This window comes from Montipora capricornis, chromosome 6 (assembly GCF_036669925.1).
Source record: "Montipora capricornis isolate CH-2021 chromosome 6, ASM3666992v2, whole genome shotgun sequence".
In the NCBI taxonomy this organism is placed as follows: domain Eukaryota; kingdom Metazoa; phylum Cnidaria; class Anthozoa; order Scleractinia; family Acroporidae; genus Montipora; species Montipora capricornis.
This window is the reverse complement of record NC_090888.1, coordinates 73,431,763-73,455,244: the sequence shown is the minus strand read 5'-3', so window position 1 is coordinate 73,455,244 and position 23,482 is coordinate 73,431,763. Positions and strand designations below refer to the sequence as shown.

The window sequence follows — 23,482 nt, the reverse complement described above, 5'->3', positions numbered from 1 at the left end:
AATGTCCCTGAAATTAAAAAAAATCATAGTTATGATTTTTGAAAATATCAAGAAGTGGATTGACCCATAGCCATTGAAAAAACCAACCAGCTTTCCGTAACCGCACCCCACCCCCTTGAAAATAAAGGACAAGGAACAATAACAGCAAAGCAAGAAAAATAAATAGTGTAAGAGTGTAACGGTAACTATTTCTTAACACATGGAGTCGTAAATATGATCAGTCGGAAAACTCGGCCCACTTAAAACCTTATCTTTCACATCACAAAGATTACTACCCTGTGAGCAGGCTCTCTCTCTGCGGTGGGATTAGTACCCCCAACCCCAGTCCCTCGGAGGGCCTGCTCGCAGGCTAAAAGATTACAAGCTGAAGTGCTGTTCCGTGGCATAGTGTCTTTCCACTTTTTTTTGTCTTACCATTCCCACACTCGGATGCTTTTATCATCTGATGTGGTTACAAATCTTCTGTTTTGGTCCACAAATGTTATTGTATTTACTGCTCCAAGATGCCTGAAATGGCACAGAATGATTTCAAGTTAACAAAAGTGGTAACTAAATCTGTCTTAGTGAGCGTTCACTAAGACAGTGAGCGTTCACTAAGACAGGGGGGGGGGGGGCTGATGGGGCTTATGAGAAATTGGAGGGTTCCCCAAAAAACATTAAAGGTAAAAAAGGGGGTGTTTGAAAAATACGAAAAGTCTCAAGGGGGGTACCAGGCGCGGATCCAGGATTTTGAAATGGGGGGTGAATTTTTGTAATAATGTAATAGAACCAAACCCTTTTTTGAAGCGCAGCTTTAAGTATAGTGGTGCAATGCTCTGGAATAATCTTCCCTATGAGGCAAAGACCGTGAAATCGCTTTCTGATTTCAAACGCAAACTTGCGTCCTCGCGCTTCATGCTTTCTATTGGATCGCACTGATTCTATGTAATATACTTCTATTTTAAATATATATATATATATATACTTTATTGTAACGTGTTTACCTACGCCCCACCTGGAAACCAGCTTTTGTTGTGTGTGGCTAGCGTAGAGAAATAAAGTTGTATTGTATTGTATTGTATTGTATTTGAGGTCTGTGCAAGAAGGGGGGCTCAGAAAAAGGGGGGGGGGGGGGGGTGAAAATTTCACCCACTTCACCTCGCCTGGATCCGCGCCTGGGTACTTTAAATAATCAAAACAAAAATTGTTATCAGCCAATGTAAACACAAGGAAGGGAAAGGAAAGGAAAGGAAAGGAAAGGAAAGGAAAGGAAAGGAAAAGAAAGGAAAGGAAAGGAACTTTGTTGTGTCTAGTCGTTCTAGCACTGGAGCACTAATTGGGGACACTGTAAAGCTGAAATAACAATTAACACAAATCAAGTCAAATGTTGGATTTGGAGGAGAGGGAAAAGCCGGAGTACCCGGGAAAAAACCTCTCGGTGCAGTGAAGAGAACCAACAAAGTCAACCCATATAGGACGCCGAATCTGGGAATCGAACTCGGGCCACAACGGTGGGAAGCGAGTGCTCTCACCACTGTGCCATCCGTGAAACCCAAATGGTGTCGGTGTTGAGTTTTCCCTCCACACAAATTAACAAAATATAATCAAGATTGTAACAGGACTCCCTTGTACGTGGTCTTGTCTCCTTTTCCTTTGTCATAATTTTGCTCTATCTAGTACATATTTGAATGGACGACACTTTTAGGGTTAGTTAGCTTCCAGTAAGATTTCATTTAGCAATGGGTTTTGTTGTGTGTAATACTTTAGAGTCTGGACCTTCATACTGCTGTGTGATATTTTTTCCTTCTAAGAAAATAGTTCGTCTTGATGATATATTTTTAGTTTCTTGGTGTTGATTTTCTCTGCAGTTATGTGAATGTGACCTTTTGGTCTCACGTTTTTGCATCAATTTAATTCTAGTCTCAACCGATAGGCTTGTCGGTGGTAGAAGCAAGTGATTCTGCTTTTAAAGCTTTGACCCAGGCCCGGGATCTTTTTGTTCTTCAACGCCTATTAGGTTGTGCCATGTATCAGTGATAGGTGGTTTTCTAAAGGCTTTGTTTGCCTTGCCTTTTTTCTGCCTTTCTTAGCAGATCGTTTTGCTAAGCAGCGGAATAACAAGTGTAGTTGATACAACTTTTTGAAATTGTACCAAGGTGTAGCCCGAGGTATCTCTTCAGCGGAGTGGATGATATTTATAACTATGCTTTCAAACCCAAGTCTAAGTGCAGCGTAATCAGGGAGGAAAATTCTCTCAAGAAGCAGTCAAGTCCGCTGCATCTTTGGGTCTCTCCCTGTACAGTAAGTATTACTTTATAAACTTCTTGGAGTTTATATTCCAGGTGACCTTACATGGAATACTCAAATTGAGTACATTGTGAAAAAAAGCTAACCAACGTTTGAATTCCACAAGCGGTGCGTGGTTGCCCAAATAGTTTCTGAGGGTATTTAACGTGCCCGCGTGTAGCTAGATTCAGTGCAGGGCACTTCGCATTCTCTCTTACGACACAGATGCCTTATTTCTGTCTGGACTGCCAAACTAGAATACGGGGGACGCTCATATTTATGGTAAACGTATTAGTAATGTGAAGTGCTGCCACACAGGGGATCTCAATTACACTATTCAATTCCCTGTTGTCCATGGATATGGCTATAATCTCCACTCTGGAGCCAGCGTATCTGAAAAACCACGGAAGAAAATAAATAGCTTCTGCAACTTTGTAGCCATAAAGGACACAGAGTATGAACTGGGGAGAGTGGGGAAAAGGAGTCCTTTTCTACCCAGTCCCCTTCCATTTCAGCGCTGGCCCTGCCTCCCACTTTCCCTTCCCTTTCAGCGCTTGCAACGCAGGCTCCCGTGTGACTTTTTTTAGATGTACGTAAGTTAGATATTGCTATATACTGTTGCTTCCGCTGACCCCACTTTAATTCAGTCTCCTTGCAAAGATGTAAAATAAATTATTATTATTATTATTATTATTATTATTATTATTATTATTATTATTATTATTATTATTATTATTACTATTACTATTACTATTTTTGGAAAACATGCTGTTTAAATCTACCTGTCGTATTCTTGAACTATTTCATTCGCTCTTGTGTCCCACTATAAACAAAAGCAAAAACAACTATTGGGAAAAGTCGCCAACAAACCATGTTACACTGCAAGGAGGTTAGGAATGAATGGCTATCTGTTTTAGACCCGGCCTTCAACACTGCCAGACACACATGACGGACGTCAAATTAAAGGTTAAACCACCACTCTTACCGTTAAAATTTTCTTGTCAGATGTTCCACAAACGAATAAGTGTTGTTTGTCCTGCAAATAATGAGGAGTTGGTACATTGTAACTGCAACCATTGTATTTGGCCAATGTATTGTTCGATTTTTTTGTTCCGTTTCTTTCAGTTTATCTGTGTCTCCTCAACCACGTGATAGATCGAATTCCTCTGAATTTTAATTGGTATAAAAAGAACAACTCATCTTACCAGTGGGGCTCATTTGATTCTTAGGGTTCACGCACCTACTTAATTATTATCTCAGAAGAAACATACCAGAAGGAAAAATAAATGTTTCAAAACAGAATGCTGATTTTCCAAAGTTGTTTTCGGAACCTTCTTTTTCAAATTGGTGTTCAATGGGGATTTTTTTAGGAAAAATCACGAAACCAAAAACATTTCTCATAATTACTGTACATCACAAAAAAGACCAGAACTGATTACCTCATCAGGATTGAACTTGACACAATAAGGAATCTTGCGGTTGGTAAAACGACCGATGCATTCCCCTAAAAGGTTAAGATATCTATGTTTATCAAGAGATATTTCAGATTTAAATTCAGAGGCTAAAAAAGAAATATAGTGTTATACAGTATATTTGGATAATACTGTACATGTAATACCTGTTTCCGTATCCCAAAGTTTAACGTATCTGTCATACGCAGCACTAAGGAACTGTGTTCCTGGGTTGTTAAAAGAGATGTCACGAACGGCTTTGCTGTGACCTGAAGCAAAACCAAGGTTAGGTTTTAGGTTTGAAATCAAAATCACAAAGAGAGTTACAAGCAATGTCCGACAAGGAGAAAAAATCATAGAATTAATGCCAAAGAGATTATTATGTTCTGAGTTGGTTATTGTAAACTATACGAATACGAATACCTATACGAATACCTCAAAATTTCCCAAACTTCACTTGCTTTCCTCGACATTCAACTTTCAGTCAACGGCTACGATTTATCTACAAGCGTACACTACAAACCTACAGTTTCCCATAACTACCTGCTGCATTCGTCCTCTCATCCACAATACGCAAAAAATGCCATCGCATTCTCTCAATTTCTTAGACTAAGGCACCTCTATGTGACGAGTCCGACTTAAACAGCAAATGCGAGGAAATGTCCCAGTTTTTCAAAAAACGTGGCTACCCTGACTCCGCTGTCACCACAGGCAAACATTGTGCCCAAGACCGCACTACAACGTCACAGAACGAAGAAACCAACAGAATTCCATTCACCCTCACCTACCAACCACAAAACCTTGAAGTCAAAAATGTCATTGTCAAAAACTTCAAAATTATCCGCAATGATCCCGAAACTAAAAATATATTTCCTCTACCACAACCTATTTCATTCAAACGCGACAAAAACATAGGCAAGTTTCTAGTTAGGAGCGCATTTAAGTCTGACAACCAACCGGGAGTTTTCAAATGTACACGAACACGATGCGAAACTTGTCCTTTTATTTCTAACATGGTTAAGATCTCAGAACCGAATCGATGCGTTAAAATCACTGACCACTTTACATTTATCTCCGCAAATGTCATCTATTGCATAACCTGCACACTATGTAAGAAGCCCTACATAGGCGAAACAGGGAGAAGATTGGCGGACCGCTTTCGCGAGCACCTACGAGATGTAGAAAAAAACGACATAGATAGACCCATGAAAACCAGTTGCGCGCCATTTTAATCTTCCACTCCCACCACAACATGACAATTTGAGGCCTACACTGTATCCTTACACCACGGGAACACAGAAAGCCGCAAAAATCGGAATCAATGAACGCCTCTCATTCCATTAATTTATTCTACCATATTTCCACGAATGGCTAAGCTCCTTCACACCCTCATAAAAATCAACAACACCCACAATTCCTCTATTCGCTCTAACGAAGGGCTAACGCTCAAAACGCCAGCTTTCCATTCACGGTGGTAATTCGAAGGGTAATCAAGATAATTAAGATCAATTAAGATAATTAGATCAATAATTACTATGTTCTGAGTTGGTCATTGTTAAGTATAATACAGTAGTTATTTATGGAAATGCTGGAAGCAACTTACCCATAAATGTCCTCAAGCACCGCCTTTTGCCATAAACTTCCCAGAGCTGAAGCAACAGCAAGAAGACTATTTAGATTGGAAGTAAAGTACTCTAAGAGTGCACTGATTAGAGTGTAATGTGAAGTGCTAGTGTTATACCTCATATGAACCATGTAAGCGTTAGCCCTACTAATGGAAATGGTCCCACACAAGGACAGAGAAAAACTCTGACCAGGGTGGGAATTGAACCCACGACCTTTGGGTTAGATCACCGCTGCTTTACCGACTAAGCTACAAGGTCAGACGGGAGCAGGCCGTGGGAACATATGGGGTATAACACTAGCACTTCACATTACACTCTAATCAGTTAAGTCTGTTAAATATAAAGTGCTACACGGCCAACGTTTGTAAAAACGTAACCCTTCATTGTACTTGGACATGTTCATTGCCGTGACTTTAAGATCTTCAGTTCCCACGGCCTGCTCCGGTCTGTCCTTGTGTGGGCCCATTTCCATTAGTAGGGCTAACGCTCACATGGTTCATATGGGGTATAATACTAGCACCTCACATTACACTCTAATCACTTAAGTCTTTTGAAATATAGGATAACAAAGATATGTTAAAAATAGCATTTTAGCAGGTGTTTGGCAATTTTAATGGTGAATCTCCGTAAATACGAAGGATTTCTATCTTCTATTCCACGTATTCCTATTCCGGAATACAGTCAATCGAAAGAACCGTAAGAGTTTGTAAGATTACGAAAGAGCTTTGGTACCTTAATCTTACAATCCATGCTGCAGGATAACAACAGATGAGCAGACCTGGGAAAGAATCTAATGCAAGAGACTCCTTTGGTATGTCCAGTCCTAGGAAACCAATGATAATGATAATTACATGTATTATCATTATAAAAACAGCACCAAGACTGGCTGACCTGATGCCAAAGAAAAGAACATGGACACTCACAACATTTCAGTCCTACTAAGCAATAGTAACTGACTGAGTGGAGTATAATTCAGCACGTAATCGTAACTATTACAAATTTCTCGAATCTGATTGGTTCTGTGCGCACCTATTTGTCGCGTAATTGGCGCGCGATCCTGTGCGTGCGCAATTACAGGGATCCAGTTTAAACAACTCCAAATTGGATACCTGTAATTGGACACCACCGCCATTCGCGCGTCAATCACATGCACTTGTATGTGGTCTTTCTTGCTGTCAGACAATTTCACTCGTCAACTGAGGGCATCCTAGGGCGCCTGAGGGGTCAATGGGTTGATATCAGGAAAAACCTTTATCCCCTCCATTAACCCTCTTCACCCCCCCCCCCCCCACCCCCAAGAATCACACTCATAGATTTTAACGCCAGACGATTTTACTCGTCAATGGGGGCCTCTTCAGGGATGAATGGGTTAACAACATCTACATCTACATGTAATTTTTCATTAATTCAATTTCCATTTTGATTCTGTTAATTTTTCTCAGAAGTAACAACATCACTTAAACCCTTTCATCCCTGAAGAGACCCCATTGATCTGGCATCAGACAGAGTAAAATCTATGAGTGGCACTTTTAGGAGGGAGAGGGTTAAAGGGGACAGAGTTTTTGAGTGGATCTACATGTACGTGAAGACATCACCCCATCAGCAGCTGAAATTACCCATGTTACACTAATTTCAATTGTCTTTTTGTTACAAAAGAAAAAAATTAGTTTTAGGAAAGTACAGTACAGTGCTCTTCCAACTGTGTGAATTGTTGTGGCAAAAACTGCAAAATAGAGAGGTGTAAACCAATAAACTTGAAGTTTAGATAAGTACACTCATTCACTCACCAATATCAAAATTATTATTTTTGGTGATCTCTTACCAGACACAGTGATCAAAAGAAACTATCATGCTAGAAGCCAAAAAAGTTGTTACAGCCACTTATTTTTATTAAGGAATTTGAATAGTGCTCCCAAAAGAAGCTTATTGAAAATGAAATTTCAATAATAAATGGCAGGATAAACTGTTTGCCAAAATGAAAACTTAGTCAATTGGACTAAATGGAGTGTTGGTGAAATTATTTTCTTTCTTTTTGCCATTTTTGTTTTGTTCATTTCTGAACAATTCAAACCTAATATATTAAGAACAAAATTAATATTTTAAGTGCCCCTGTGATCAACAAAACCACTTCCTTTTTTCCTTCAGATTTTGAAAGTGTGTTTGCTTAACACCTGACTGGCAAAATTTTGAGCTTTGATTTTTATCCAAAGGCCGTTTAGTTTGAGTGTAAGTTTTGGATTTCACGGTTCGCCATTACTCACGTTCAAAACTGACCGATTGGACCTCAGACAGTTGGATCCAGGGAAAAGTGACGTCAGAGGCTCACTAGCTTAAAATGTCAGTGTGTGAACGCAGCTTATTATATTTGCAAAGCGCGAATTTAAAGGTCTGAAAGCCCAAAACCCCCGTGCTGCATATTAATTCTGCGGCATACACACATATTGCATTCTTAAACTAGTGAGCCTTTGACGTCATTTTCTCCTCGATCCAGCTCTCTCAAGAACATAATGTTAGTAATGGCGGACCATTAAATAGGAAAATTACAGTTAAAATAAAGAGGTGTCTTTTTGAAATCAAGGCTTAAAATGTGGGTCACTTAGTGTTTTGTTAACATAGTTTTGAAATCCAAAGAAAAATATGAATTGATTTTTTGGTCAGAGGGGCACTTTAAAAAATTCATGTCTTACCAAGTGTGAATATGTTTCTTGGGTAAGAAACATCTTTCTGGTGGTTCATCTGTATCCAGTTTGGTGTCAATATCATGTGGAATGTGGAGATATGATCTGCCTTGATAATCCACTGAATCTTGCACTAAAACAAGAGCAGCACCAAATTAAATATTACGGAGAATAATGATTTTAAAAGAAATTATTTCAATAATGCCTGAAAACGCTTGTACTTTCAAACAACAAGAACCAGTAAGCAGAGCAGTAATCACAAGAAGATCAGCTGTGATGATTGTATGCATTTGAAGAGTAGGTTTTTATTTAATTAATCAAGTCCTTTCACGGGATCACATGAGGCCAACAAACTGACCTGCTCCCAACTGAGTCGCTTCATAGCTCAAATTTGATAAAGCATTAATACACTAACATTCATTATAGCAGAGGTCATGGTTTTGAATCCCATTGGAGCCACCTGAATTTTCAGGTGTCTAAAAGAGACAATATTGTTGCTTAAATTGTCCACAAGGATCACTTCACTCTTTTGAAAATCAGCTGTCTGCCTCTGTCTTTAATTATCCTTAGGTTATCTGCATTTCCTCCTCACCATGTAAAGTGGTCTTTTCTTCAACACTCTTTTCTTCTTTCTTGCTCCTCTTCTGCTTAGTCATTTCAAACTCTTCCAGTTTGGCTGCTTGTTCCTTCGTGAAAAATAAATAAAGGATGATAGTCATAATCATAATCATAATCATAATCATAATCATAATCAAAATCATAATAATAATAATAATAATAATAATAATAATAATAATTGTGGTTAAATGCAATTTAACCTAGTTAAAAACAAAGAGATACTGGTTTCCCACGCAACAATGGAGCGGTTGCTTAGCAGTCAGCAGTTCATTTGTACGTGAACAGGCTCACGTAGATCATGCGGCCTCAGTGTAGCAGCCATTTGAAGCTATATTGGGAGAGTGTTGTGTGGCCTTCCTTTTTTAGTGGTTGTTCTCAGCGTTAGAATTTTCTTACTTTTTCTGCTTGTCTTTCCCATGACAAATCATGTCTTGATCGACGAGCAACAGCCTTTCCACCAACATGTGGCCCGTGACATCTTTGCCTATTTCTTCTTTGACCACAACACTGTCAACAACTACTTCGTCGAGCGCCTCGCCAAGTACATCCTCCGCCGCTATGTGTCTCAGCTGGGATACGCTGGCCCAGGCCATGTCTAAAGCCCTATCGGGTTGTTTACCTGGAATTGTGCTAGCGATTCAGGCTCAGTCTCAAAGTGCAGCATCTAGCACAAGTCACACAGCAAGCCTGCCCTTATCAGTCTACACAGGGGGAACGCCGGTCTTGGTCACCCACCCCCACCAGAAAAAAAAAAACGTCAGCGGCCCCGACCCCGACCCCTTGCTCTCTTCGTTTGATCCTGTAGTTTTAGTGGCTTGGTTTCTTGTTTCAGTTCATACCAATGTTGCAGCAACTACCCTGGAATTAAACTGGTCTGAACGCTGTGGAGGTTTGCCGAGAAAATTGAAAAAGGTTTGTCCGCATAACCTCAAAAATTTGGTCATTTCACATCTTTGTTAGGACGAGAAAGGCAAAGAAATATACCAGTGAAAACGAACAAGCAGGCGCGTACAGCGACCAAGAAAAACGAACTCAGTTTGGTTCCAAACCCGAAGTCAACGAATCGTGGAGTTGTGGCTGTTACAATCCAGTTAGAGTTCCGGTTGTGGGCACTCAACTCCCAGTTGGCCCTTTTCATGTTTTTTTTCACACATCCCTATGGTAGAGGGTCATTGTACAGTCATTCGTTTACTGACGATTTGGGTTCCATTACTGCGGTCAGCAGTTTCTACATGCCCAGCAGTTGTTCCTCAGACCCTCTGCCCAGCCACTCGTCTTCCCACGTTTTTCTGGGTGACACGGTCATACTCCAGTTATTTCCAAAGGGCATACCTCCTCTACCTCAGCTGTCTTGGTTGAAGTTCTTCTGAGCCTCATCATCTGTCTGGGACTCCTCATACAATCCAATCTCTCTTGCCTGCTGGAGTTAGCCCACCCCAGGGCTTAGGCCCTTCCTTTGCAGGGCAGTTCTCTCCTTTTCACCCTCCATCAGTGATCACCCCCATCAACACAGGCAAGTTGGAGTCGGAGTTACTGGACATCCCAACCACTCAGTGGCAGATTATGTCCTTACAGGTCTCCTCTATGGCTTTTGTTTGGGCTTCAACCCATCTGCAGCTCAGAGCAAGTCTTCAGCCTTAGTCCAGCCTGAGGTGATTGACAAATATTTTCTGGCCGAGATGGATAAAGGCAGAATTGGTGGCCCTTTTCCCACCCCACCTCTTACCAACCTCCATAATAGTCACTTTGGCGTGATTCCCAAGAAACATCAGCTGGGAAAATGGCGTGTAACACTCAAATTTTCCAGTCCACCAGGGGGCAGTGTCAATGACAGTGTTCAAAGGGAGCCTTTTTCTGTACAGTATATGTCAGTGGATGACGTCATCGATGGGATAATAGACTTTGGACGTGGAGCCTTGATGGCAAAATTTGACATTGAGAATGTGCCTGTCCACCCTGAGGACCATTTTCTTCTCAGAATGCGTTGGAAAGATCATTTCTTCGTTGAATTGACCCTGCCCTTTGGTCTGTGATCGGCTCCTTTCATATTTACGACCATCGGCTATTTACTTGAATGGATCCTCACACTACCATGTTGGTTTCATCAAGCATTACTTTAGACGACTTTCACACTGTGGGCCCTCCCAACTCACTCCAATGTGGCATCAATCTCGTGACCTGCATCCACCAGTTTTTCAGACTTTTACAGGCTGGAGAATTTACTGTGAACTCCCCTTTTGACACCTCCATTCACCTCTCCCTTCAGGACCTGCAATTCGATTCTACACCCAACCCCACCTGTCTATGTGTGTGCATCAAGTGTTCAAAAACGGACCCTGTCCCTCAAGGATGCTTCATCTATTTTGGCCATGGCCGTTCATCTATCTGTCCCATCACTTCCCTGATGGCATACCTCCAGCTACGGGTCCTCTCTTTGTTCACCAAGAATGATGGTCAAACCTTGTCATGGGTACAGATGACTCATTTCCTGCAGTCAACCTTATCTACAGCTTGGATACCTGGCTCCTTCTCCGGCCACAGCTTTCGAAACCAGAGATCACCTAATTAAGTCTATGGGTCGTTGGTCCAGCAACGGTTACCAACTGTATGTCACGACTCCACTGCAGTCCACTCTTGGAGTGGCGCGTAGGTTACTATAATTGGTACATATAATTATGGTCTTTCTGCTATACCTGGCGAGTGCCTCAGGATCTGGCAGCGATTCCCCCCAGGGGTTAGGGTTAGGGTTTAGGGAATCATTTAGGCCTTGATTTAGGATGATTCCCTTAGGCTCTGGGCTGTCGTTAGTCAGCCCACAGGTCCCTTCAGCATGGTGTGGGGGCTCATGGCTGGGTTGCGGGGATTGCTAGCCATGGGAGCGCTTTCCTGTCAAGGGACTGGCTGATCACAGTGGGGGCCCCTGGACATCCAGGCACCCACCTACCACTCAGCTTGATGAAGTTGTTAATAATTATAATAACAAAAACAACAATATTACAATAACAATAATTATCATTAGTATAAATACACAGGTGATTATACAAAATCGCGTGCTCTCATTGGCTCGCTATCTCGGATTATCAGCCGATAATCACCTCGACGGACAAAATGGCTGCCAGTAGTCGTTTTGCCACTGTAAGTGAAGATGATTTCGCATTGAAATGTTTTTTTTTTCTCTTTTTTTGAAATAATCACCTGTGTATTTATACTAAAACAATTATTCGCCTCAGGCTCAGTGATAATCGGTGAATATTCACCTCGACTTCGTCTCGGTGAATATTCACCGATAATCACTTCGCCTTCGGCGAATAATTGTTAAATAACGAACATAATAATGATAATAGCCTAGCTTTACACATGTAGTTGAGGAACATGTCAGCAGATTAAGAAGAACCCACAGCAAGGCCTAAAACAAGACATGTTAACAGTGTGAAATGGACAATGTTTAGAACAGCAACTGCTAGACTGCAAAACAGCGAATGGTGACTGCTACACTGCAAGGCAAAGGAACTTGTATCTTTGCAAAATCCACCGAGAAATGAGAACAGTAGGAAGAAGGGATACATGCAGTTATGAAAGAACTTTGGGACAAGAGTGGATATTCAGAATCAAACCTTACAAGTCAAAATCTTTGGGATCAAAAATGGGATCAAAAATGGGAATCTTAAAATCCTTTTACAGTTCAGTGCAAGCAAAGAGAACCTGGTGTTTTCTTCCCAGGCAAGAGCCAGACAAAGTACAAGTACTGTACAGTGTACATAATTATTATTGACATTGTCATACAGGGGTTTCAATAAGCACCGACGGCCGACAAAAAGCGTCGGCTGCGTCGCTCAGAGAAGTCGGCTACTTTTTACCCTACATTGAATTAATTGAAGGATTCCTTCAAACCTGAAGTAAAATTCATTTCTGATCGACTTGAATGTACCTTTTTAAGCCTCAATTTCAAAATAATTATCAGGTTTGATATTGCCATCTTTGAGCTACAGTGCACGGCTATAACTTTTGTCCGCATTTTTGCCTAGACCAACCGTCACATTTTTTATGTAATTCAATTACGTTTAGTTACGTTTCCAAACATATCAAGACGTTTAATGTAAAAAGGTCGTTATTGAGTAATCGTTGCATCAAGACTTGTTTTCCAAAAACAGTAAATTTTTCGTTAGTTTCATCGGCTAAGCCTTTTCGTTTGTTCAGATTAAAATGACATATTCTTATCGTTCGACAGAAATGATTTCTCATGTTGAGAAATGTTGAAATTTGCACTTGAAAAAACGCGCAAGAGAGGTTTGCCATTCCCGGCAGCTTGAAATTGGTAGTAATGATGACATGAAGTTGTCGAAACATGATATAACGTTAAAAATCGTTAATTTTCCTTTTGAAATGGTTTTCCAAATCTTTCTTTGCTGGAAATCATCAAAAGAATGCGCTTAATTGCACACTCAGTGTCTCTGTTGATTAGAAATCTTCCTTCATCTTTGTACTCAATTTGGTGCCCAGAATGCTGGAAATCACATTTCAGAGCTTCCAGATTTCACAATCGTCTGGGGGAGCATGCCCCCAGACCCCCCTAGATGAAGGGGCCTAACGGCGCCCTCTTGATACAGTCGGCTACTAGACTCAAACCAGCTGCCTACTTCAAATTTTATTGAAACCCCTGGTCATACCTGTGGACAGTAGGGTGAAAGAAAAGGAGGGCAAGAAAATATGAACTACAGGTGTACACAAAAATGAAATAAGATGCATGTGGAAAATGAATGCTTCAATTATTGTACTTGAAGTTATGGGTACTCTGGGTGCTGTTTCAGATGGATTTCGAGGTCACATAGGTCGACTGGGAGTGGAAATTGTTCAAAAAACAGCTAGTACAAGTTTTGCCTCTTTAGAAAGTGGGGAATCGTTCATGCAAACTTTAGTGTCTTGTTGACACCTACCTGCATGGAAAAGTACATGTAACAGGGCATGTTATACCAATAACACATGTGAATGTGTGAATATGCAATAATCATTATAATTATTATTCGTGTTACAATGACCTGAGCTTATAAACTAGTAACACAACCCTGCTGTAATTTGCAAATCTAAACAATGAAAAGCAATATCTACACTGTAGGAACCAGTTTTCAGCTCAGACAGTGTTTGGCAATCTCACCTCTGATGGTTTGGCAACTTTTGACTCATCAACAAAGGTTGCCCATGGACCTGGCAAACAACAATAGTACTATTAATAATTTATCTGTCTTGCTGAGATTAAAAATAACCAGCATCAAAAATCTCTGTTTCGCCAAAACCATTGCATGCCTTCATTAAAATTTATCAGCACTCAAACTGAGAATATATAAGATTTCAGAAGAGCTTTAGAGAGTAATCTGCATTCAACACAAGGTTACACCATTGGTGATGTACATATCTGTCAGAATTAATCTTGTCCTTGATTTCATGAAAGTGGAAGAAAAGGCAAAATTGTTTAAGAAAGTTCTGCCCTAGAACCAGTTTTAATAATTTTGACAAATTAATACAAACAAACAAACAACAATTGTTATTGGAACAAAGAGAAACCAATACTGCATCACATCATAAACTGATCAGATTTTTTACCTTTATATCCTTCAATATCTCCTGGATCTCCTGGCTTTTCTCTTTTCCTTTTGTCGCCAACACGTGCTGCTGCTACTTCAAATATTGTTACACCTGAAAATCATAATGTACACTTATACATTAAGGTCAGGACCAAGCATGTACATGTACAATGCAATTTTAGTAGGGGATAAGATTTTATAAGTTGCTCTAACAATGTAATATTTTAAAAGTAATGACGGTCTTTTGAAACTTAAAGTACTTTGCCCTAAAAGGGCTATTTACCAACTCAAATTCTGAGCAGTCACAATTGAGAGAAATGAACAAAATAAAATTAATAAAAAGCCCTACCCTTCTTCTCCTCTGCTTTTGTCACATCACCAACATATCTGTATCACAACAAACACAACACAATCATTTTACACTGAATCTACAATTTCATAATGCAGCATCTTGGACTGGAAAAAAAGGACTGCTTTTACATTATTGCCTGAGTGGTAGTTAATCCCAATAATTTATGCCCTTATTGGGACTTGTTTGTTTCTATTAAAAGCCAAATGGCAACATCACTGACCTGTCCCCACTGGTTCCTGCACCTCCAGTCGCACTGGGATCCAATGCATATCCTGTTGAAATTAAAGGGGCTAGGTCACGCTATTTTAGGTAATTTTGTTTAATTTTGTTAATTATGAACTCTAAACGTCAAATTGGCAGAGTAAGAGTCTTTCATTTGCAAAATCACAGCCATATAACAACTGAGAATGATTTTCCAGCCATGTAAATGACATTTTGATATAGACTGAAATAAAATTTGAAAAAAGGTGGGTAGACATTTTTCCAAATTTACCCAAATTCAATCCATTTCAATCCTCTCCAGTTTTGTCCATCCATGTCCCTTCTTGGCTTCCCTGTGTTTTGTTAGTGTTCTTCTATAGTTTTGAACAGTTATTTTGATATTTTAGTTAATTCTATGACCATTCGATCAGTGCTGAAATTGCCTAAAATTGCGTGACCTAGCCCCTTTAAGTACCGGTAATAACAAAAATCATCAATAATTATCTAGGTTAGAATATTGCTGTGCTATAATCTCCCAAGAATTGACAACATTGGCTGCATCATTTCTGAGTAATAGACCTCATTCAAAAATGGCAAATCACCCAGTTGAGACCTGAGCAGGCATCAAAGATAATGAACTCTAAAATCACTCTAAAAGTGGACTCTGGTGCAAGCTACCAGCTAACTCACACTGATTCAACTTTACAATGTAAATGTATAAAAATAATAATTATTATTGTTGATTCCATGCTCCAAGAGATCTGTAACTTATTCCAAGCTTTCCTTTGAGAGATTAACGAGCACCTACATGTACAGTTCAAAATAGCCAGATAATAGGTTGAAAAAGGAACTTCCATGAAGCACCGTGTATTGATGATAAACTGTGTATGACAAGGAAGAGGAGACTAGAGATCACCCCTCCATGACGGGGCTTCAGCACAGGGCTGAAAGGGTGCAGTTAATAGTTTATTAAAGAGGACTAACTAGGTTACAAACAGCTGATAGGGCAAGCACTAAAATAACCAGAAAGAAAAACAGGGAAGGGAGGGATTAAATTGCCGTAAAAAACAAAAGACTTGAGCTTTCTGAAAAAGTCAATCCGAGAAGGCCCACATGGTGAAATTGAATGAAATAGGGTTATCATGTGATGGGAAGCCACAGCAGTCCCCCCTAGGCTCCACCTGGTCTATGCTTATTGGCATTAAAGACCCATTGCCACTGCACACAGTGCATGACGGATGGCATAACTCGCAAACTCAACAAAAACTTTGGATTAAAAAAGAAACTGCACACAACATGTAACAAATATGCACGGCAGTGCGTACATAAAGATTTTTACCATAATGGTTATTGGACAAAGGCACATGCCATGTTATCATAAACCATCTCTTGGATGATGCCTCTTAAACCTTGCTTTTGTAAATTTGACTCAGGTCTCAACCATGGGACTGTCATTTACACACTGTACAATGTCATGTATTAATAAGGCATAACTATGCTCATAAATTAAAGTACAGTACTGTAAATAGCATTGCACTACCCTGGGTGCCAGAGGAATTTACATGTATGTCCTAGAGAATGCTACATGTAAGTGAAACAAAATTTTTAGTTTCTAAAGAAACTGTGGTGCTGCGTCGGTGGGAGATTGAAACAGAAATTTATTTTATCAAAAATAAATTTTATCAGACTCTGCTGTCACCACAGGCAAACATCGTGCCCAAGAAATCGATCGAAATACCGCACTACAATCACCACAAAACGAAGAAACCAACAGAATTCCATTCACCCTCACCTACCATCCACAAAATCTTCCAGTCAAAAATGTAATTAATTCTCACAAACTTCAAAATTCTCCGCAATGACCCCGAAACTAAACACGTCTTTTCTCTACCACCAATTATTTCATTCAAACACGACAAAAACATATGTAACTTTCTAGTTAGGAGCGCTTTCAAGTCAGACAACCAACCAGGAACTTTCAAATGTACACGCACACAATGCAAAACTTGTTCCTTTATTTCTAACATGGTTAAGATCTCTGGACCTAATTGATCTGCTAAAATCACTGACCACTTTACATGCATCTCCGCAAACGTCATCTACTGCATAACCTGCACACTATGCAAAAAGATCTACAAAGGCGAAACAGGGAGAAGATTGGCGGACTGCTTTCGCGAACACCTACGAGATGTAGAAAAAAACGACACTGATGCCTCAAAACCAGTTGCATGCCATTTTAATCTTCCTAATCACTCCCACCACAACATGACTATTAATTTTGCGGCCTATCTTTGCACCACGGAAACACAGAAAGCCATAAAAATCTCGAACAAAAATTTATTTTCCAACTGGGCACACTCTATCGGTGGACCTGGAATCAATGAACGCCTCTCATTCCATTAATCTATTCACAAATTCACGTCACCCTATTTCTACCAATAGCAAAGCTCCTCCGCACACATATAAACCTACAACAACCACATTTCCTCTATTCGCTCCGACGAAGGGCTAACGCTCGAAACGTCAGCTTTCCAAATCTTTCATGGTGGTTATTCGACCTTTATCAACTCATTTGATAAAATAAATTTCTACATGTATGTGAGTCAAGGGCAACATTTAATTAAGGACCAAAAAAAAGATACATGAGCCTAGAGCTCAAGTGGAAAATCAGTTCAAGAACTGAACTACAGTAGTTCACTAAATTACATTGAACATTTGATGTCATAAGAGAGTTTCTGATTGGATAAAAAGAAAATAAAAGTCTTGAAGGATTGCTGCAACAGTAGACCCAAAGGCACTTCAAGAGGAAGCTTTTGCCTTAGTTCATTATGCAACACTTTTCAACAGGACAAGGAGGCCTATTACTTTTTAAAAGCTCATTCCAATGGTCTGTGCTGCTTCAATGCCTCCACATTTTAGATGTACATTGTAAAGTACTTGTAATGGCTTTGGCAATCCAAAAAGAGCAGTTTTAAATGTGGCTAAATGTAATTTAGGATAAATTAAAATCAAGCCAATGCTGGTCAGCATTGATCGCGGATCATGCATGCCTATTTGACATACATGTTTTTCGCCAAGCGTCATATGATGCGTACTCCCTGTGTGAGGTTGTGCAGTTCTTTCATACTCTGAATTGTGCTTTGTGTGGCAGTTTTCCCCTTCTTTCCCTCCCTCTGGTTGACTTGGTGAGTAATGAAGTTGGTACCAGTAAGTATCTCCACTGACTTTGTCAGTGTGACGGTGCATGGTGGTGGTTGCTGCTCTCTGGGTTACCATGGATACCTGCATGCCCTGCTCGTGGCTCCTATTTTGCTTGGCACCATCACCCGCTTTCGTAGGTACCTTCCCCAAGCTCATCTATTGGCAATGAGTTTACATGCAGTTTCTCTCTCAAATCTGCTTATTAATTCCCATATGAGAGAGATTTAATGCAACCAAAAACTGAGTGCTGGCGACTAGATTTTCAGGACTGGTTGCCAGCTGGCGAATCACATTTTGTCTGATAACCCAGGGTAAACAGTAGCCAGCTTTTTTGTTTGAATCCTTATACATGTATGATGAAATCGTTCAGAACTGGTAGCTAGAACACGACTCACCTTTCGTGCCCCTCTAAAAATAATACTGTATAAATACTACAAGAAAATTGGTTTCTCACATAGTTAATTAATAGTGCACAAAATGTACTTTGATACTTCGGTCACCGCGTTTACTAGGCGCCATATTGTTTCACCAGCTTCATGGGATCGTAGGTGCACTTAAACACCATCTGCTTCTTGCCGGTTACTTATGTGAATTTTTGCGCCATCGTCAGTTGTGAGTGCTGAAAACGTACATTAGATTTAGCCAATTTACTGAAGGACCTCCTCAAAACTAGCTTGATATTGATAATATATTGATAATGAACCTGGATATCACATAATGAGTTTGAAACTTGCATAAGCAACCTGTACCCTTAATGTAAAGTGAGTTGGAGAACTTATCTCCTCTGTTAGAAAGCGAACACCTGCAAAACTGACTGCACAAGGTGATTAATAAATGGAGATAAATATCGGTAGAAAAGTATGTTAAGAAACCAACTTCCTCTGTTTTATTTTATCCCAGTCACAGACTGTTACGAGCATTGTGGTTGTGTGGGGGCCTAGGCCGAGCAATTGTAGTATTGCGTTTACTCCCGATAAAGGTAAGATGCTTGCCATGCAAGCTGTAGGAGAATAAAGAACTACGTTTTAAGAACGGTGCCTACTATTGTTATTGCGCATATGTTCTGCGCATCTCGAGACACTCAAATTTCCTATCGGTGATGCTTACTAATACAGGGATATTTTTGTGCGGTTTAAAACTATCCGGAGACAGTAGATCTTAGTAAGTACTCTTGGTATCCAAAAATAAAATTGGTGGTAACCATGCATTTTTCAGAGATAATTAAGCTCCAATTTGAGAAAGAATGCCATACATGTACATTGCTTTGTATTTTAAAGCTTTTTACAAATATTATTCATGAATTATCTTTGAAAAATGCGTTGTAACCCCCAATTTTCTTTTTGGATTTCAATAACACTTGTTAAGATCTACAGTTCCTGCATAATCACACATCGGGGCAAAAATATCTTTAATTAGTAGGCACCGTCCTTAAAGCGGTGAAAAGCAAGGATAAAGGATCCATGTTTGCCTTGCTATGGAAAACACGGATTGTGCCTCGCTCCATTTTAAATAACCTTACAGTACACCATCACCAAACTATTAAAAGACAAAGCCGAAAACAATGGTGGCTTTAGAGGTCTTTCTTGTGCTGTTTTTTGTTTTTTTTTGCTATTTAATAATTTTGACTTTCCTTGCATGTAAAGTAACATTTAAATCCTGTTATGATGTAAGTCATATATTAAATAACTTGGCGATCAAAATTTATGATCTGGCGACCAAATCGCCAGCTGGCACCTGAGCAAAAAAGTTAATTTCAAGCTCTGAGTGTTCTCTTGGACTTTGGAAAAAATTCCTCTGGCTCCCAGGGTAGTATTGCACTCGCTCTTCCAGGAACTTTTAACCACCTAGTCAAATTAATAAAAGTACTCCAGCGAGGATTATTTATTTTAATACGCTCACCATAACTAGTAAAAGTCCTTCTTTGGGTTTCAAATGTAAAATCACTCACATGTGCTGGCTCAACATAGCCTATAACAAAAAATAAAGTTCTCATTTTTTCCAAGGGGAAGACCTGTGCAGTGATCGGTCAAGCACTCACAGGAGTTTACTAAGACACCAAAAGACTGGTCACTGCCTTTATTATCATCATCAAAATCCTTACTTTAATTCTGTATTTAATTATTATGTATAAATATTCATGTAAATGACCCAAAAGAAGTATGTGGGTTAATGATACCCACCACTGTCAGGGTTTTTCTCTCCTGTTGTGTGGGCCTGTTTCAGTTTCTAAGACATGCTCAGAAAGATTCAATGGGTTGATTGCCAGTCTATGTACATGTACTTTGTAAGCTCTCATACTTGCAGTGTAATTCTGTTGATACACAATTGAAGTGCCATGTGGCCAATCTTTTATGAAATCCAGAAACAAAGCTGTCTGTTTCTCTCGAACAAACGTGACTGCATCTTTAACTTTCCATTTTAGATGAAATTAAAAACAAATTTTATGTACATAAACAGTATAAATTACCAATGCTGTATGTCAAAAGGGTATTTTAATTTTTAAAATGTTGCAAAAACCTAATCTAACACTTAACACACAAACAAAAATCAATACCTGCAAGGGTGTTCTTGGGTGCAGTCTGCTGTCTTGTTTTAAATGGGTTTGATGGTCCAACCTGAAGATCGTAGCGATGAAGTTACTTTTTATCAAAGTGGCATTTGTACAGTTTGGAAGCTGGGGGTTATCTTCTTTTTATAACAAAACATAATTATTGCTTTTTCATGGATTTCTCTCCCTCAAAATCTCAACAGTAGGCATCAAAATAAAAAAGAAGCAAAGAAGTCACAATTAAGCAATAGAAGACTTTTCCCTTGTTTACACATGAGGAGGAGTTAAGAGAATTTGAGACAGTTATACAAACCCGAGACGCAGTCTAGGGTTTGCATAACTGTCTAGAAAAAAACACAGAAAAAAGGCCTCTATTGCTTTTATAAAATAATTCTCAAAAATAACTAGACAAATGAAGGAAAACGCTGGTTTTTTAACTTCTTGATTGAAACAGATGTTCTTGATACATGCTCATATTTCCTACCAGCCAATCAAAACACATGTCTGACAACACATCACCAATCACAATTCCTGTGATGTCACAGCTATGTTTGTCATTTTCTTAGACAAAAGACGCTACAAATTGATGTACAACAGTGAATACTCTGCCCTCATTTACATGAAACTCTGCATGTAAAGTTTTAAACGCACTTTAAAGAATTTGCGTGTAATTATTTACACTCACTTTCGTGTATTTTTTTACTCTAACGTAACGCATGCGTAATTAGCGTGAAAATTGCAAGCAATATGGCAGACTTAAGCGTATGATACGTGCGTGCAATGCTGCTATTCCTGCGGCCAGTACTGTAAACACAGCTGTAGACCAACAAGAGTGCTTGTACTATCCTAATTGTTTTATAATAACAATTATTAATATTAGCCTTTCTGAAATGCATTAATGACTAAGAAAACAGTAATTTTTCCAAAATTTCATCACTGACGCGTAAGATCAGTAGCAAACAAAGCAAAACTAAAACATCAACAACACTTTCAAAATATTACACTACCAAGCTGAATAATTCTTTATTTAAATTTCTTGACTCGATTTCGAAGGCAAAGGCCTTTGAACTATAATTATATAAACCTGTGGGGTAAACATCTCCTCATATCGTGGATTGTAGTTGACTTCTTTTGCTGAAGGATCCACTTGTCTTATAACGCCAATATCCTCCTAATAAGAGAGAGGCAGGATAAAAGCTCATCGACAGTCCCTATTTGGACAATATTCACCAAGATAATCAACTTTAACATACAAGTTATTCCACTTGGAGATAATTTTGATAATACGGCAATAAGGAACCAAAGTAGACGTTGCGAAATTCGACTGAAACATGGGCAGACGAGCACCATAAATAACTTAACTTACCTTTGCTGTGACCTCCGGAGCACTTTTAAGCTGAATATTTGATTGCAGTTGAGAAATTGAGACTTCAGTATTTAAATGAGCAATATGATCTGGCGTTATAGTTTCTTCTTCAAGGCTTTCATTCTCCTCAGAATCGCTATCGCCGCCGTAAGCAGTCAGTGCATGAATTGCCGCCATCTTGTTTGCAAGTTGGCCAGGCTACCAAGTCGCAAGTCCGCAAAGACCCCACCCCCGGAGTCGACACGCTACATTAGCTGTGGTCACACTACGCACTTTTGCCCTAGGTAAACTTGACTTGTTGACAGTTTTACCTAGGGAAACTTAAATTTAGAAGTGTGACCGATTTTTCCCCAGGTAAATTACCTAGGGAAATTTTTTTCCATCGAAGCTTGAATATGTCAAGAGAACAATAGAATTTCCCTTGACAGTTACCCCACATGTTTTGAAGGGGTAAACTGAAACCCCGAGGTAGTTAGCCAATAGATGCTCGTCGGCAAACGCGCTGATGATAGATTTTATTTAATCGTGTCACGTTTTACTTGAAACACATCGAAATGCAATTTCTTTGTCGCTTTTGTCGCATGTGTGCGTGTATCAAAGGAAGAAGATGCCCTGGTTCAGATCGAACGTGTAAGTATAAATTATTTGCAATCAGTACACGTTTCATTTGGCTGGATTTAGGCAAGATTTTACCTTTTTTTTTACCTTTATTAAAACGGCGGTTTATAACAAGTGCCAGAAGTTCCAATTCAGATGGAGAAGAAGCGGATGATGACAAAGCCACGCAAGCAAAAACCAGAGAAGATCCGCCGAAAAAAGCAGTAAAGCACAAAGCAGAAAAGAAACGAGAAGAAACCGGTCCAAATCAAAGAAAAATGGAAAAGCGAAAAAACCCTTGTAAACCTAGATGTGATTTTCTTCAGTGTGACCTTTTTACCTGGGGAAATACCTCGGGTGTACTCAGGTAAAATTTCCCTAGGTAAAACGATGTTCCCTTGGGCAAAAGTGGGTAGTGTGACCTCAACTATTACTCAGTTTCCCACAATTCAGTCATCTATCAGGCGCGGATCCAGGATTTTGAAATGTGGGGGGGTGAATTTTTGTAACAATGTAATGGAACCAAAGCCTGGTTGAGGTGTTTGAGGGATAAGAATAAAAAGGAAAGAAGGGGGACTCATAAAAGGGGGGGGGGGGGGGTGAAAATTCACCCATTTTTTCACCTCCCCTGGATCCGCGCCTCGGGCTGTCTATATACATTTACCTTCATCTATATCTAGTTACCTTCATTTATAAAAATCTATCATCATCTGCATTAATATACATTCACTCATTCTAAAAAAGGGGTTAAAACAGATCTAAAAAATATTAGAAAACTAAATTTTCGGCCGCCTTCTGCGACCTTGTTCAGAGAAAATATAAACCACAGAACGATGCTGGTGTGGAGTCGGAGGGGGAGCTGGATTCAAGAAATGCTGCAAGATCGGAACGTCTATATACCAATCACTGATAGAAGACGTAATCCAACATCAAGAAAGGAGCTTGAGTTACAGGGTAAACTTTTGGATCTGAAGAAATTTGGGAACCTTGATGAAACAGAC

The 23,482-nt window shown here is 39.6% G+C and overlaps 1 protein-coding gene across 1 annotated transcript in view; it reads right to left on the bottom strand.

Annotated features, from left to right (window-relative positions):
• LOC138054509 (pre-mRNA-processing factor 17-like) overlaps positions 1–22,072 on the bottom strand; it is a 25,187-nt gene extending 3,115 nt beyond the window's left edge. Inside the window, exons 1-18 of the mRNA XM_068900961.1 lie at positions 21,885–22,072; positions 21,603–21,689; positions 20,525–20,585; positions 19,870–19,938; positions 14,789–14,840; positions 14,566–14,603; positions 14,236–14,328; positions 13,790–13,839; positions 8,612–8,705; positions 8,029–8,152; positions 6,074–6,164; positions 5,320–5,365; positions 3,884–3,985; positions 3,705–3,769; positions 3,251–3,301; positions 3,048–3,088; positions 415–507; positions 1–7 (exon numbers count right to left, since the gene is read on the bottom strand). The exon at positions 1–7 is cut by the window's left edge and continues 70 nt beyond it. Coding sequence (XP_068757062.1) covers positions 1–7; positions 415–507; positions 3,048–3,088; positions 3,251–3,301; positions 3,705–3,769; positions 3,884–3,985; positions 5,320–5,365; positions 6,074–6,164; positions 8,029–8,152; positions 8,612–8,705; positions 13,790–13,839; positions 14,236–14,328; positions 14,566–14,603; positions 14,789–14,840; positions 19,870–19,938; positions 20,525–20,585; positions 21,603–21,689; positions 21,885–22,061 — 1,341 coding nt within the window. The 5' untranslated portion in view covers positions 22,062–22,072. The remainder of the gene's footprint in view (positions 8–414; positions 508–3,047; positions 3,089–3,250; positions 3,302–3,704; positions 3,770–3,883; positions 3,986–5,319; positions 5,366–6,073; positions 6,165–8,028; positions 8,153–8,611; positions 8,706–13,789; positions 13,840–14,235; positions 14,329–14,565; positions 14,604–14,788; positions 14,841–19,869; positions 19,939–20,524; positions 20,586–21,602; positions 21,690–21,884) is intronic.
• Between the last annotated feature and the right edge of the window lie 1,410 nt (positions 22,073–23,482).